The sequence below is a fragment of the Rhinolophus ferrumequinum genome, chromosome 13, assembly GCF_004115265.2.
Source record: "Rhinolophus ferrumequinum isolate MPI-CBG mRhiFer1 chromosome 13, mRhiFer1_v1.p, whole genome shotgun sequence".
NCBI classification, from domain to species: Eukaryota; Metazoa; Chordata; class Mammalia; order Chiroptera; family Rhinolophidae; genus Rhinolophus; species Rhinolophus ferrumequinum.
In genome coordinates this window covers 6,034,613-6,051,838 of record NC_046296.1, presented here as the reverse complement: position 1 = coordinate 6,051,838, position 17,226 = coordinate 6,034,613, and the positions used below count along the sequence as shown (strand labels likewise).

General features: G+C 41.8%; 1 protein-coding gene across 2 annotated transcripts in view; it reads left to right on the top strand.

Moving 5' to 3' along the window:
• Positions 1–567: 567 nt before the first annotated feature.
• Positions 568–17,226, top strand: part of EDAR (ectodysplasin A receptor) — a 65,526-nt gene continuing 48,867 nt past the window's right edge. For both annotated transcript variants that reach the window (XM_033124212.1, XM_033124211.1), the window contains exon 1: positions 568–614. In XM_033124212.1, the coding sequence (XP_032980103.1) occupies positions 588–614 (27 nt within the window). In that variant the 5' untranslated portion in view covers positions 568–587. The remainder of the gene's footprint in view (positions 615–17,226) is intronic.

Sequence of the window (17,226 nt, the reverse complement as noted above, 5' to 3'; positions counted from 1 at the left end):
CTAAATAAAATGCTACACGGTACATTTTTGAGTGCTTGAAATTTGATACATGAGATGGAAGGGGGGTGCGCAAAAGACCAAGAGGAGAGGATTGCTTCAAAGTCAGTCTGATCAAAACACTTTGATATGCTAATGGCATAAACTGTATTAGATCCAAGGATATGGTGATGTCAGGTGCTTTAATTGTGTATATTAAGAATCCAGTTGGAAAGTAGAAGGTGTCACTCAGATAAGGGAACTGGGCCTGAATTTTATAACCTAATTTAATTAGCACTGATCTGAGGTTGCTGGTACCTGGTTTTTCCAGTTTTCAGGAAATATATCTTTGCCTGGGGGGTAAGGGGGGTTGCAGAAAAAAAAAGTGGAGGGAGGGCGAATGCAGGGAGGGGTTGGGGGAGGTGGACTGTGAGACATGAAAGGCCCCAATATTGAATTTCATCTGCGATGTGATAAAACCTCAGGCCTCCCTCTCTTCACCTGCCAATAATACACAGAGAACCACACCTCTCCTACATCAAACATTCAATTACCATAAACCCAAGGAAGGGCAAAGGAGACTTTCAACTGTAGCAGTCACTAAAAGGAGAATGAAAGAAGTGCACAGACTCCCAAAGGTAAGAGGAAAATACCCAAATCCCTCTAAAGCCTGTAGCGCTCAGGAGGAGAAAATCCTTATGGGGTGAAAGCTTTCTAAGGATCTTCCTGTGTTTGCAATTTTTCTTGCTAGAAGACCTGTATCTGGGGACAACTGGGACATTCATGATCATTAAAAGATATAACCATGACACTTTGGGGACTCAGAACCACCACCCCCCATATGTACAAACACCCACGTTTTCTAATTTGGTGGGACAATTTTTAAATGTTTGGGGGAATATTAAATAACAGTCAGTTTTTAGGAAGTTAGTGTAAAATAGGTAGGGTATGTTATTGAAGATAAAGAGCCCTAGACTATTAAAAATATATTTTTAATATTAAGCAAAATTGTATAGGATTTAATTAGAATGCGTGAGTTAATTTTTATTCTAAATGTGCTATGAAGTATGTCTGTCAGGCAACATGATTGGTGGAATTTCTTCCATATGTTGTGTCCACGGTTCTCTGGAGCCTCTGTTGATGAGGAAGGACTAGGTCTCTTGATAGATGGATGGCCACCTATTGGTTGCTGCCCTCACTGAATGAGCAATGAGCTTAGCCTAACGCAAACAGTGTCGAAGCTATTAGGTTGGTGCAAAAGTAACTGCGGTTTTTGCAATTGTTTTTAACCTTTTAAATCACAATTGCTTTTGCACCAACCTAATAGTATTTTGTAAGCTCTCAAATGGATTTATCTGCAACATTTTCCCCTAGAATTGACTTGCTATTTGCTGTTCTATTTTGCTCACAGAAACCTGGTTCTTTAAATAGAAGTATCTTAGTTGTCTAAAACTTATGCTCATTTCAGTCACTGTTTACTGCAGTTTTTTTTCCCAAAAGGGCCTGTCTTTCTCTTAGTTAGAATAAGAACTTTTATTTCCCATATTTTGGGTTTCACATTTGGTTTAGGGGAAGCATGAAGAGTTTCATGACTTGATTCCTTTTTATCACAGTTGAATTTTGGTGGGGTTACTGTTGAGCTGTGGCATAATACAAAAAGGACCGTGATTTGGTCTAGAAATCACGTGACCTGGGGTGTGTGTCTGACTCTAGCACAGATTCGTGGATCTCTCAGAAACTCAGTTTCCTCAGGAGTAAGGCTCACTGCCTATCCCACAGGGAGGGTAGATGGCCCATCTAGACAAGCCTAGATGCTTGAATTAGAACATTTGAGAGATGGGAGGGATCTGAAAGACCATCTTCTGTCCTGCCTAATGTGATAGCCACTAGCCACAGGAGTCTTCACATTTAAGTTGATCGAAGCCAATTGATATTAAAAACTCACACTAGCCATGTTCCGAGTGCTCAGCAGGTCTCATATGGACAGTGGCCATCATACTGGACAGCTCTGGGCTCAGCTGCCTAATCTTATGACTAGGAAAATGATGCAAGAAATACGGGCAGGACTGGCCGGCACTGGAGCTGGGGCTGGATGCTGCTTGCTGTCCGGTCCTCTGTTAGTCCAGAGGGTGTGGACATCTTTGCCGCCGGCTCCCACTTTCCTCTTTCTGCCTACGTCTTTTCAGAGAATGGTAGAACTGACATAAAGAAGGGGCCCCTCGTTGGCAGGTTGAAGGTCAGGTCCAGGCACTCGCATGAGACCCTCAGCCTGGGAATCGCCCTGGATGGGTCACAGCATCCAGATGAGCCCCCAGCTTCATTCTTCTGCTTAAATGGCAACCGGCTTTTGCAGATGGTACAGTTTTATAAAATAGAGTCTCTAAAAAGTCCTCTGGTAACTGTTCTGTATCCTGACTGTATGAAGGTTGACACCCAACTGGATGGGTGATATCATACTGTAACTTTGCAAGAAGAGACCGGTGGGGTGAAAGAACACGGGATCTCTCACTGTATTATTTCTCATAACTGCGTGTGAATCTACAATTATCTCAAAACAAAAAGGTTAATTTTTAAAGATCCTTTTGTAGTTCTTACAAATCTTTGTCAAGGTAATGTCTTTTCTGGGCACCCTAGAAACAGATTGTGGTCAGCCTTTAAAAGCACATTGAGTTTGCCTGAAACTAATATAAAATTGTATTGAATGCCAATTATAATTAAAAATATACAGAGGGTGCCAAAAAAATGTATATACATTCTAAGAAAGGAAAAAACTATTAAAATTGTAATACTCAATATATACCAATAACAAAAGATGAATACAAGTCATTGTTTAACTTCTGCAATGACAAGAGGTGCTCAACGTGGTTACCATCAGTGTCCAGACACTTCTGATTATGGCGAACTATTGCTTGAGCAACGTTGACCAAAGTGTCCACTTGTATACATTTTTTTGGCACCCCCAGTGTGTGTATGATGTATGATGTATGTATGTATGTATGATATATATATATATACACATATCTATATATGGATATATATAGATATATCACAGTGTGTAAAGTACAGCATAGAGCAATTTAATCAATGGTATTGTAATAGCTATATACGATGTCAGAGGGTTAGTAGACTTGGTGGGGTTATCACCTTGTGAGAGGTGTAAATGTCTAATCATTACATTGTTTTGTACACCTGAAACTAATAATGAAAAAAGAAAATTGAATTTTTTTCTCATAGCTCCCATGAACTTCAATTTTACTAGATTTGGAGTTCCTGAATATCTTTTTACTTACAGTAGCAATTTTATATTTGCTGAGAATTTCAAATTAGAATATATAGTGTTAAACTTCACAATGCAGTTTTAGAAATCTCTAACGCGTCTCCATTGTTGGACTCGGGCACACGGCTAACACGATGAAGGTTAGGGAGCACACGAGGGCTTGGAGTCCTGAAGTGCCAGACACTGGAACTTTAAGTGACAGCGGCTGATCTTGACTGACATGCAGGGCCATAGGATTTCCTTCAGTTTAATTGACTGTTGCTGTCAAAATACTGGCAAGAGGTAAAATATAGCAACCACAGCCAGCAAGCCCTTTCCTTGGCATCTCTGTGACGGTCTTCCGTTATCCTAGAACAAAAGTAGGATCATCTGTAGGTCTTTAACATAACCCTTAAAGAGTGAGGATCTTTTAATTTATGCTTTGTAATTCAGTGTGACTCTGCTCAGTCTCTTGGACAAAATGGCAATACATTTGGCCTTGAGAAGTATGTGCCATCAAGAGGTGACCATCAAGGTCACCTTATGAACTCAAACCACTGAAAACTCTTAAGATACTGATCACTTGTTTTCTAACATCATGCTGGGAGACAGGGAAGCTGTATGGTGGCTGCTGTGTGGACAGGTGGCTTTGGGTGGGAAGCTCTTGATCTGAGTTCCTTTTATTTCATTTATTGATTGTGTGAACTAGACAACTGATCTGAACTCTTTAATCCTCAATTTCTTTATCTATAAGATACAGACAACAAAACCCAGGTATTTCATAGCATTTTCATGAGCAGTAACTTCAGTCAGTATGTGTGAAACGCAACAAGGGAATAAATGACAGAGTAGGCAGCGCATTGTCATGGCTTCACAAAACGCTAGGGAGAGGCCAGGTGGGAAAGCCTTGAAAGTTTCCCATATGCTGGCCCCTGACAGACTTCATATTCGTACTTGGATGTTTTTGTAGATTTCCCTTCTGTGCTTTACAGACAGTCTACACAGGGAGAAAAATCTTTCTAGGACTTTATCCAAACTGTTATATTCTGGGAGAGGATGTTGGGAGAAACGACTCATGACTCATCTCACAGCTGCATTTCCCCTCCTTGGTTTCCCTGAACACAGCTGAGGTTTTCTTACAAATATCAACTTGGAAAAGTAAGAGTTGGCCTGGCCAGGCTTGACATGAATCCATTTCCTCTGTCCTTTTCCAGCACTGGGATCACTCGTACGAAGCAGTGGGCCCCATGCACTCAGACTGCAGCAAGGTGCTGCAGCAGGTCAGAAGAATTCTCACCACCCATCTAACGCTGAGCGTGGCCCAGGGCCCCTTCCATCAGAATTGAGTTCATTTTGACCACAGAGCTTCAGAAAAGAAAACAATTATAACACCTTCTGCCAATGAACAGTCATTTAATAAAAGCCTCAGTGTTTTTCAGAAACTCCATAACCAAAGAGGCAGTTCCACCTTTGTTCTTTCATTACAAATCATGCTTATTCTTCTCTCCAGGACTCCAAAATCTAGTCAGGGGCCCATAGGAACTCGCAGTGGTGGCCATTCTGCAGAATTTGCCCCAGGCCAGCTAGGAGAGGCACTGAGGGAGGCTCTGCCAGGTGGCTGCGCTCTCCTGGATCTTTGACCCAACGATTCTGCCACTAAGGAATTATTCTAAGGCAAGAGTTAGAGTTCCTTACACTATGTGATTTATGTGCATTGTTACATTACTTATAAGAGTGAAAGACACTGGAATAAACTTGAATGTCCAACTTTAGGGGATGGATGAAATACTCTTGATACATCCATGTGGTAGACTACTATGCAGCCATGTTCCTGAAGAATATTTCATGGCAAAGGGAGATGTTTATTAAATTATTAAGCAGAAAAAGATATAAAACTCTATATACAAAATGATTCTCAATTATATATATGAGTGTGTATGTGTGTGTGTATATATATATATATACACACACACACACATACACATATAGTGAAAGGAAATATACCAAAATCTCAATGTTTCTGGATGGAAGGACTATGATTTTTAGTTTTCATCTTTATGCTTTTACATATTGAAAACTTTCTACAATTAGTGTATACTGTTTTTACAGTCAGGAAAAAATTATGTTATGAAAAAATTTCTGTGACTGATGCTGAGTAATGAGGTTGCAAGTCCATTTTTCTGTTTGGTGAGAGGGCAGTGAAGAAAGAAGTGTGTACTCCACGCTGGTTCCTCACACTCCTACTCTTCCAAAAGTTTTAGAAAATACTTATTTGATGATCTGCTTTTGGGAAATTCTGATACCTAGTATTTTGGAGTAGTGTCGTGGTTGACCCATAGAGGCACTCACCATCAAGGTCACCTTATGCACTCAAACCACTGAAAACTCTAAGATACTGATCACTTGTTTTCTGTTTGGACAGTCTCCAAGGAGTGTCAAGTCAGGTCCTAAAAACATAGAACCTTGTGGCATCATCAATTGCAGCACTCTCGTTTACCAATGCAGAAACAGGTTCCCAGAGACACCTGGTGAATGCCTAAGATGCCCAGGCTGAGCCAGGAGGAGAGCCCATCCTCCTGACTCCAGTCTACCTGACATTCTGTCAGCTCCTTCTATGAGGTGCCTTCAATCTTGGCTGTTGGCTGAGAGTACCCATCCTCCCTCCCTGGAAGGCAGTGTTTTCTCCACATGCTAGTTGCCTCCCATTAGTGTATCATGAAATTGATATAGTGGGTCAAGACTAGCATTTTTAATGGAATGGAATGCATTCTATAACACTGTATAACATGGAAGAGAGTAGAAAATAGGTAGAAATGGTTAAGTGTTGTTTTGTAAATCTATTTCAATAGATATGTATGTGCTGATGTGTAAGTGTTTTAAAAAGAGGCTCAAGTTCCGTGGTGACAGACCTGTGGAAAAGTTAGTGTCTCAGAAGACACAGCTTCCTAATTTTTACACAGTACTTTGGGCCAAGCTGCGGAATAACTATCAAACATTTGGCTCTAGTCATGCAACATACTCTAAGGCAAGCCTCAGCCTGGGTCATTTTTGTGAGGCTGATTTCCCACCATGACTGCCCAATGGCCCCAGCAGCCATTCATTGAGCATCCAGACCTAAGTTCTCAGGGCACACCCCCATATCCAGGTGCTGGCCTGGCTAGAGGCCCCAAGACTGTGTGAGGCCCCAACTCCTCCCTCAACCCAGCGACTGGCGTGGGAATCACGGTCTCTTGGAAACCTTACAATGTGAGTCATTTTTCACAACTTTTGAACATCACAGAAAAATAAAGCATTGACAGAAGCAATATTTTGGGCGTGAAAAATCCAGGAGGACCCCAAAATAGGACTCCATGTTGCAGTCTCCCCTCACCTGGGTGCATGACACTTGAACTTCTCCAAGCCAACACTGGCTCACTCCTTTCTCCAGGCCCACTGTCCTGGACTCTCTCAACACTAGCTAAAAGGCAGTTTGGTTTTCATTTTTTCAGCTCACCTCCAGGCCCAGTATATCCTCTGCATCACAAACACTGAGAAACTTTAATTTCCCTTCTATCCATCTTGCTCTCTGGGAAAGCAAATTGCCAATCCAGGTCACCTCCTACCGGGCTATGTGAGTCGCCTAACTCCAGAACATGACACATCATTGGCCCCTCGACCTAAACTTCACCTTGCCCTGACCTTGTTGGCGTCACTGAATCCTTTGCCTCCCCTGAATCACGCCCACCTCCACCCCTCCATACACACACTTCATTAGGCATCATTCCAACATGTAGTCAGAGTTAAGAATTCATGGGAAGCCACAGCGAGCTAGATGTTGACACAAATCATTCTCTGGCTTGCCCATTTTGTGAGCAGTGTCCCATTCTCTGTGGGTGCCAATTCCGATTGCCTCGGCCTCCAGCCATGGAGCCCACTTCATGTGGACTAGCCAGAGGAGGAGGATGTTTCATTGGGTGGCTTTAGCTCCCAGATTCTCTCACAAACGACGTCATCATCCTGCTCCGAATCTAGTGTCTTTTCTCAGCCATCCGTAAGCCTGGAGAGCCCACTCTCCCCGTTGATCTTTCTGATCGGCCTTAAGGCTGCAGCATCCCAAAGTATCAGAAGCCCCACTCTTGGGCGTCTCGGTCTCCTGGACTTCTAAATATGTCAGAGCATTCCAGCAGACCAACCTGCAGAGGCCTGAGAACTAGACTTCAGCCACTTATCTACAGGGGTGAATAGTAGCAGAAACAAGTGCCCAACTCTTGCATTTGCCATTTCTAAGTGAGCTGTTCTGGATCAATAGGGCGGCTTGTGAGATGCCCTCCAGCTGCCCCTTCTGCCCCAAACAGGCGCTCCCCCACTAGCCTTTTAACCTCAGCCCACCGAGTGCATTTGCCTGTTTTTATTTTGTTTTACCTGCTGAAGGAAGGAATATTTCATGGTTGTTAATGAAAGTGATAGCAATCCCCTGTGTATTTATCTTAGATTATGTGGTCGTTATAAGATGAAGTACCTCAAGCAGCCAGTCTGCGGTTGATTTGAAAACAGACGAGTCTCAACAATGAGCTTAAGGAAAGGTGTCAGGTATAAATCTTGTCTTCAAACAGCCAGCGTGCATTCCAGACTTCAGAGACACTTCTTTGTATAAAGGTGCTTTTTTTTTTTTTTTATCCCGCCTTTCTTTTCCTTGGGCCTGGAGGAGGATGAAAGTGCAGGGGTGCATGCGTTCGTTTGGTCTGATAATGAGGGTGAGGCTCAGAGGCAGGGTAATTTGGCAGCTCCGGTACTTCCTGTAACAGACTTTTTTTTTTTTTTATCCAAAGGCTGCTTAAAGACAAACATTTTTTTGTTAAACTGCTAGTAGTTCATTTTCTGCAGGAACCGTGCAATTAATCTTGTTTATATTAAAGAGACAGGTTGCCTTTGTCAGCTTTCCTGAGCTATAATTAGTGAAGATCAAAAACGTTACAAAGACATAATATTTCGCTTAATGCAGATGAGGCTGGGCGACAGCTGCACCAATTAGAGGAGCAGAAGGGAAAACAATATCCTTCCCTTTGGAATAACTGGGATACACTAAAAAGGAAGGATCACGAGCGTCTTCCCTCCACCAGCCTTCCCTGGTAGGCCTGGTGAAAGATGAGGTTTGAACATCAAATGGTCTGTAATGCCCCATCAATTATGCTTTAAATACAGTTGGAGGCACCAAACGTCTCTCCTCACTTAGCTGAAGTTTACCCAGGTGCGTGGCTGTGGATCAGAGGCTTGGAGTCAGAACCTCTTCAAGGAGAAGATGGGGAAGAAGCCCGGATGGCAGGTAGAATCTGACAGAACCACGTAGCCCACTGGGGGGCGCTAAACAAAGCCGGGGGCTACTTTATGTAGAGCCCTCTGCTTCAAGGTCTGTTATTAAGAAAATCATAAAGTAGTTGATGAGATGTACTCAAACGGACAACATCAGCTGCCCTGCCTGTGACTTCCTAACCTGGTGACTAAGACCTTTGGCTTCCAAATGAGAGTTTAAAAGGGATCACCTCTGCTTATAAACAAAAGAATGTGGGCTGTTGTCTGTCTCCTGAAGCCAATGGTAAACAGCCACCTGGGAACTCACGAGGAAATTAATTGCATGGAGCTCTAGAGTGTGAGGGCTGGAAAAGACTACTGATGGCAGCCAGGCCAGTTACCTAACTCACAGTTAAAGAAACCGAGGCCTGGAGGAATTGTGGAAACTGTGCAAAGTCACAGTAAGAGAGTCCACCACCTTTTCTGCTGGGTTTCACAAACTCAGATCCTAATCGCAAAAGTCCAGGATGCGGAGGAAAATGCAAAACAAATCATGAACCAAAGATTTTCAGTAAATTCTAGTGATGCAAGACAGTAGCTGAGCAGGTGGAAGGAGCTGCCCCAATCAAGTACCTACAGGGTAAACATTAACCAGTCAACCAGGTAACCAGTCAAGTAACCGGAGAGCACCCACAGAACCCCTGACACCACGCCACGTGTAGTGGCTTGACTACGCAGGACTGACAAAGATCAGAACCTTCCAGTCTGAATGACTTGGTGCACAGCTGGCGGACGACAGTAGGCAGAGGACATGGGTTGAACTGAGTGGCATCAGAAATACCAGTATTGAAAACCTGTGTTCTTACCTGAAACTAACACAAAAGTCATGTCTGGGTTTTAAAGGATGCCTCTACAGGCATCATTCTTATGCATCAACTCTTAATCTGATGCCCTTTAACTTCATAATTGCGCTTTGGGGCATTTATAAGAAGGATATCATCAAACAGACATAAAGATGTTTGTTGCACAATATTTATAATAGTGAAAATTGGGAACTGATCTGAAGGTCTGATATTGGAAGATTAATTGATTTAATTATGGCCCAGACATACAATGGAATAGTTTGGATCTGTTAAAAAGAATGTAGTTTAAGAATAACCAACGTGATCGGAAAGGAAAAAGGTGAAACACAAGTTACATGTACACTGCTATCCTAATTGCATTTTAAAAGATATCCATGTCTATACAAACAAAAAACTAAAAGGAAATGCATCAAAATGGATGGCTTATGTTTTTTATTTCCTCTTTCTATTTTTTATTTTCTAATTTTTAAATAAGTGGAAAAAATTTCCAAAATTGGAAAATAGCTTGCATCATTAGCACTTACTATGCATTACACACGGTTCTAAGCACTTTATACATATCATCTCACTTAATCCTTGCATTCTGAGATAGGTTCTATTAATATTATTTTACTAATGAGACAACGAAGGCACAAAGATAATTAAATTACTTGCCCGAAGTCATGTAGCTAGCAAATGATCAAGCCAGAATTTGAACCCAGGAAATCTGACTTCAGGGTCCTGTGCTTATATTATAATCACTACCTTTTAATGCTATTATTAAAATTAGTTATGAGTGACTTCCTAGGGGAGATGTGCCAATCACTTACACCTGGTACGAATTTCTGTATAAAATAATCTTCCCCATGATAGCTGGCTGAATAAAAATCACTGAGGGAATAGGTGGAGGAAATCAGAAAGAATTCAGGGGTCTGGTAGAACTCCATATGAGGCACAGGTTCGTGGGGTAGGCACTAAGTCGGAAGGGCAAAGCATATGTTTCACAATTTTGCCAAGAGGAATTGGTAGGGACTCTATTTCTAAGCACAGTTTCCAGGCTGGTGGCTGCATGGACTGGGTAGAGCCCACACCTACCCAAAGTTAAATGGGTTCCCCAAATTTGGAAAAGAGAGGGCGGGTTGGTTTCACTAAGTCTGTGATACTCTGTAATGAGCCATTCAAATAATAATGTAATGAGCCATTCAAATAATAAACACATTAAGATGGGGAAAATTACAGCTCATGTATCATAGATTTTGACATATAACCATCTGCCTGGCACACAACTATCCTCCTGCTGGTTCTGGAACAAGATCCTTGTTCGAAAAAGAAAGTGGTTCAGGGCACAGGGCTGCCATAACTAAAGGATTTTATATAGTACATTCTCCATGACATATCATTACGATGTTCAGCATACAATAAGACATTACCAGAAGAAGGAAAATGTGACCCGTAATCCAGAAAAAAAAGTAATCAATAGAAAGAGACCCCAAGACAACCCAGATGTTAGAATTAAGAGACAAAGACTTTAAGACATCTAATATTAGTATGTTCAAGGATTTAAAGGAAATTTGCATATTATGAGAGAACAGGTGGAGAATCTTAGCAGAAAACGTGGAAGTATTTTTTAAAAAGGAAATTCTAGAACTAAAAAGTACATATTTGAAATGAAATATTCACCAGAGGGCTTAACAGTATGCTGGAGATTGTAGAAGAAAGAAGTAGCAAATTGAATTCTGATCAACGGAAATTATCTGATCTGAAGAGGAGAGATTTTTTTAAAAAAGCATTTTTTTCATGTCCTCCCATTGCTCAGAAAACCCCTATTCCCTACCTTGTAAACTTAATGAAAATCAAATCCTGATATTCAAGGTTCTTTGCAATCAATCCTCAAACTACCTTCCAACCAAATCTACCAATATCTTTCACGGGAACCCATATTCCAACCACAGCAACGAACACACTGCTCCAGCACCTCCCACCTTTCCATGCACGGTGCCCACACCTGACATTCTCCTCCCTATCTCAGGTCCTTAAGACAATATCACACATCACTTCAACCATGAAACTTTCTTCAGTATGCCCAGCTAGCAATGTGATGTTTCTCTTTGGATCTCTTCTCCCCTCGATACCCCACCGAAAAGAAAAAGAGAAAAAAAGCAACAATCACACACACACAAAAAAACCCACCATGCTTGTGCTTCCTTATGGAAATATTCTTGGTCCTACCTTCAAGGTCATTATTCCATTATATAACCCTTCCTGCCAGATTGTAAGAGCCTCTGGGGCCAGTCTACGTCTCACTCACCTTTGTATTCTATTTGATACTCAACAGCCCTGGGAGGATAATGACATTGGTTGAGTTAATTGGGATATAACCATGATATAATAAGGTAGTCCATAACTCAGGTATTTATTCTGATAATAGTATCGCCTAGAGCTTTCACTGTGTATCATAGATCTAATCATGGGCTGTCCTTTGCCCTCACCTGAGCTCCGTTGGAGCTTTCCCTCAGCATGTCACATCAGAAGCATAGACACAGAGCTCTGGTGAAGAAGCTCTGTGAAGTCACACACTGTCCTACCTTCAGTCACACTATGTTGGATCATGAAAGAATAATTGGTCACTTGTAAGTGACCTGATTAAGCTGGCCGTGGCTGGGCTCACCTGCTCTTAATTGGCTTCAGCCCTTATAAAAGAAATGCACACCTTAGAGAGCTTCATCTGCTCTGCCTTGTAGGGTTGGGTATTTCCCTATGGGTGTTGCTTTCAGCTCCCCAGGTAGGAAGCTCCATCCTGTGGTCAGAAGTCATGCCAAGAGTGCTGCCTCCCTACAGAACCATGGCCCAGGCCGAGCTCAATGAACACGAACAGCCAGTTAACTGATTTGTCCAGTTTGCTGCACCCAATCTTCACAGTTCCACCTCCTCCCAGACACACTGGTTTCTTCAAAAGCCTCAGGAAATAAGGGCATTGGCTTCAATGAGCTCATAGAAACTTTCACTTGGAAGGGACATTCTTCTGAGGTCATTTTCCAGTCACATCTGTTCTAAGGCAGCACAAAGACCTAGCCCATGATAAATCATGGACTGCGTACATCATTATTTCAACTGAAGTCACTCTTTGGAGTTTGGGAAGAAATGAGAACATCCGTTTTCCATATGGCACACAGGGCTGGAGGGGGCGGGGTGGACATCACCCAAGTGGGCCCTTCGGTTGGTGTGATCAGTTCCTGCAGCCCCAAACCAGTCCCCGAAAATCAAACGCTTCTTTCCTTTGGGCAAGAGTAGGAATCTTATCATAATTGTTAGGGAATAAAAAGTGTTTTCATGGTAAAATGAAACACAAGTCATACACTAGTTTTGAGGCTGGTTCCTGAGGAGTGATGGCAGCAGGAAGATGAAGTTCATGTAGAGTAACTGGAGGCATTCAGTTATTCTGAACTGATGGGCTGCAAGCCCCTGTCCACACAGCTATCTGTACGGGTGGAATGCCCAGGCTCACAGTGGCCAGGTCTTCTCCGAAACCGAAAGGCAAGATCATCAGATATTTCACGTGTATATGAATATTAATGTCATTGCTTTCCTTCTTTAGAATAATTATTAGGTTGGTGCAACAGTAATTGCAGTTTTTGCAATTATTTTTAACCTTTTAAACTGCAATTACTTTTGTACCAACCTAATATTTTATCGTTTTTTTCAAAATAACCTATGTTCATGGGGAAAACAAAAATCAAGCAATATAGAAAAGCATGAAGAAGCAAGAAAAAAAATCACGATTCTCCTACCCAGAAACAACTATTGACATTAAGTGGACATTCCAGGTGAAAATAAATGCATAGTACATGAAAGAAATATAATAGAGAGCTCTACTTGAAAAAAACCGCAGTTTTTGGAAATAATTCACTCCAAGACAATTTTACTTTTTTAAAATATTTTTGAGATAGAATTGACATAGAATATTATATTTATTTCAGATGAATAATATAATGATTCAATATTTGTGTAGTTTGCAAAATGATCACCACAATAAGTCTAGTTAATATCCATCGCTACATATAGTCATAAAATTTTTTCTTATGGTGAGAAATTTTAAGACCTATTTTCTTAGCAACCTTCAAATATAAAATACAGTGTTATTAACCATAGTCACTGTGCTATACATCCTATCCCCAGGACTTATTTATTTTATAACTGGAAGTTTGTACCCCTTCACCCATATCGCCCACCCCCTACCCCTTGCCTCTGGCATCCACCAATCTGTTCTCTGTTTCTATTAGTTTCATATATAAGTGAGATAATACAGTATTTTTTAAAATTCCACATATAAGTTAGATCATATGGTATTTGTCTGTCTTTGTCTGACATTTCACTTAGCATAATGCCCTCAAGGTCCATCCATGTTGTTGTAAATGACAGGATTTCCTTCCTTTTTATAGCTGAACAATATTCCATTGCTTATATACGTACATTTTCTTTATCCATTCATCCATCGATGGACAAATAAGTTGTTTCCACGTCTTGGCTATTGTAAATAATGCTGCAATGAACATGGGGGTGAAGACATCTTTTCAAGTTACTGTTTTCATTTCCTTCAGATAAATACCCAGAAGCAGAATTGCTGGGTCACATGGTAGTTCTATTTTTAATTTTTTGAGGAATCTCCAGACTGTTTGTCCAATTTATATTTCTACCAATTTTACTTTTGAATATATAAAAACTTTTGATATATAAAAATTTTTTAGTTTACAGTCTTTTCGGCCAGAGAGCCAGCATTTTAAGAATCGTTTGGTGCTCAGAATATTCGTCATCAGTGCCCAGAAGGTTATCTTTATACACAATTCAGCTCAATAAGTTTGTACCCTGACGGCGTGGGAGGCCCTGTGCCAAGGCCGAGTACCCCCGGTGAGTGTCATCGCAGGATCTGCCTCCTGTCAGAGCTGCCTGGCCTGTAGTGCTACAATCGGCTTGCAGCATACCTGACAGCTCACCATAAAGTGAGGGGAGAAAAACAGGGAGAACTCCAAGGCCTCAGAATTTCAAAGCTGAGAACTTTTGGTAGTGCCCAGGTTCGTTTTGCACCATGACTGCTGCCCACAGCTGGAACATACTCTGAGAACATTTTACCAGAGCTGTAGAGGACTGCCAAGAGGAGGGGGCTGGGGTGTCCTCAGAGACGCCAAGCATTTGGCAGGCCTCCCACATGGCTGATTCCTTCACTCCTGAAGGATTTAATGCTTCCAGTAGGCAATGAAGAGAAATGGAGTGAGAAAACACAAAGTAGGCTGGGCATCATTAATTTGGTTGAATTGTCTTTTATTAGGTTGGTGCACAAGTAATTGCGGTTTAAAAGGTTAAAAAATTGCAAAAACCACGATTCCTTGTGCACCAACCTAATATTCAGAGGAAGGGTCAGATGGAAGGACAGGATGGGATCAACATCCTCATTATAAAGTAAGATCTGCTAAACCCGCGTTCCTCGGGACCTGACTGCCCCCTCGCTCTGGGCCCCCACAGGGCCACTTCAGCTCTCATGGTAGCTCTCAGCTCCTTGCTTCCTCTCTACACAAATAAGTAAGCTAAGTAAGCCCCAAATCTGTCTGATAATAAGTGATAATATGTTTTACTTGTATTCAAAAACATGCTCTCCACTCCTGGAAAATCTTCCTGCCCCTGCCTTTTAAGCTTTTATCCACAATTCTCACCCCTCTCCTCTTCAAAACCTTCCTCAGGGTTCCAGCCTGCCCACGACCCTAGCTGGGCAAGTTCTTCTAGAGTGCACACCCCCGCCCTTGCTCTAAGCCTTCCCAGAAGGCTGAGCATTAAACATGCCTCTCTGTACAGCTATATTTACACATGCCAAGTTTCTCCTCTTTTAATTAAGTCTACATGGGCCGGATCTGCTGCCCCCTTCATAGGGCCCACAGGTGGTCAAGCAGGGGAGCAACTTATTTTGCAAACCTTCATGAATACTGATTTGCAGGATTGCACACCTGACCTGATGAGCAAGGCTCTCCAGACTGTTTTGCAGAGTTCTCCAGGTTTTAGCCCCGCTAAGTTTGGGGACCACTGGGGCATTTGGCTCTCAGCACCTCATCTCAGTCTCATCTCTGACGTCAGGGGCACACCTTCTACTCACTTTGTACTTCCCTTCGAGAATGGTACTTTCTATCTCTTGGGAGGCTTTATATTTCCCAAAGAAATGGTCTATTTTCATGGAAGGGCTTCCAACGAAAGCAAGGGTCAAAATTTTGAGTAGGAATTGGGGGCGCACAGGACATGAGAGAAAGTAAGCACTGAGAGTCTGAAGTTTTCATTTGATTAAGGAGACAGTGTAAATTGGAAGTCCTGGTCATTCTGCCTTTGAGAGTCGATTATCTGAGTACATTGCTGCTACTTTTGCCATAAATGGAAACCCATGTTTGAATTTGGGCAGGTCCCTTGCAGGTTTTTGTTTGTTTGTTTGTTTTTGTTTGTGTGTTTGTTTTTTATGTCACACAGCTTTAGAACTGTAAGACTGAGCCATTATGAAAACCCACTGCCAGCGCTCATCCAGCATATGTGGTCTTCTTCCCTTTTGAATCATTTATCACCTATAGCACAAACCTCCAATTTAAATTACACAACTATTTAGTTAAGGAGCATTATTAAAAATGTGGTCTTTTTTATAACTGTCAAGCACCCAAGTTGGAAAACTTCCAGTTCCAATCTATTTTCCAAAAGAAAGGTGTCTATAGAGTTAGACGCTTCCAGCCCTGTGGTGGGCATGCTATCTAGGCTGAAAATAGAAGGTGTGCTTGTCTGAGTGAGGATGAAGGACCCAAAGGAATGCCCAAGGCCAGCATGAAGAAAAATCTTTACAGGAAAAATATGGGCACTAGAAGACATAATTCCAAGAAATAAATGAATTCCCCGTTAAAACAGACTCATTCCTATTGAATCAGAAATTCACATAAAAAATCACAAAGAGAAACCAAGCCGTGGGCCCAGGATCTGGTGCAGTCCATCAGCATTTTTTGCATTGTTTCCACCATGTAGCCTGAACACCAGAGCACCCAAGGCATGGCCCCCACCTAACTTAGACTGTGACAGCGGTCGGGTCCTGAGGTCCTGGACATAATGGCAAGTCTCCATTAATATCTTCAATATATACATATTCATATTTTCTGCCCTACTGTGTTTCCCTGAAAATAAGACCTTCCCCAAAAATAAGCCCCAGTTAAGATCGTCAGCCAGAAGGACGCATTTAGGACGTTATGACGATGTTCCAGAAGAAGATGACATGACTATATTTGAATAAATGCAGATTGTTGTGCATGAAAAAATAAGACATCCCCTGAAAATAAGCCCTAATGGAGCAAAAATTAATATAAGACCCCATCTTATTTTCAGGGAAACACGGTACCCAGTTTTGGGTGCACGCCAATTAATGATGTTTAGGGAATAGAACGACCACTTATAAATAAAGTTAAATTACCTTATGCTTCTATGAAATCCAGGGCATTATTTTATTGTGGTAAAATGTACATAAAAAAAGCATTTACCATTTTAACCCTTTCCAAGCATACAATTCAGTGACATCAAATGCATTCACATTGTTGTGCGACCATTGCCACCATCCATCTCTACAACTCTTTTCATCATCTCCAGCTAAAACTCTGTGCCCATTACACACTACCTCCCGGTCTGCTCTCTGCCAGCCCCTGCCAACCACCAGTCTCTATAAATTTCTGTCTCTATGAACTTGACTACCCTAGGGACGTCATGTAAGTGGAATCGTACAGTATTTGTCCATTCGTGACTGGCTTATTTCACTTAGCGTAATGTCTTCAAGGTTCATAGATGTTGTAGCATGTGTTAGAATTTCCTTCCTCTTTAAGGCTG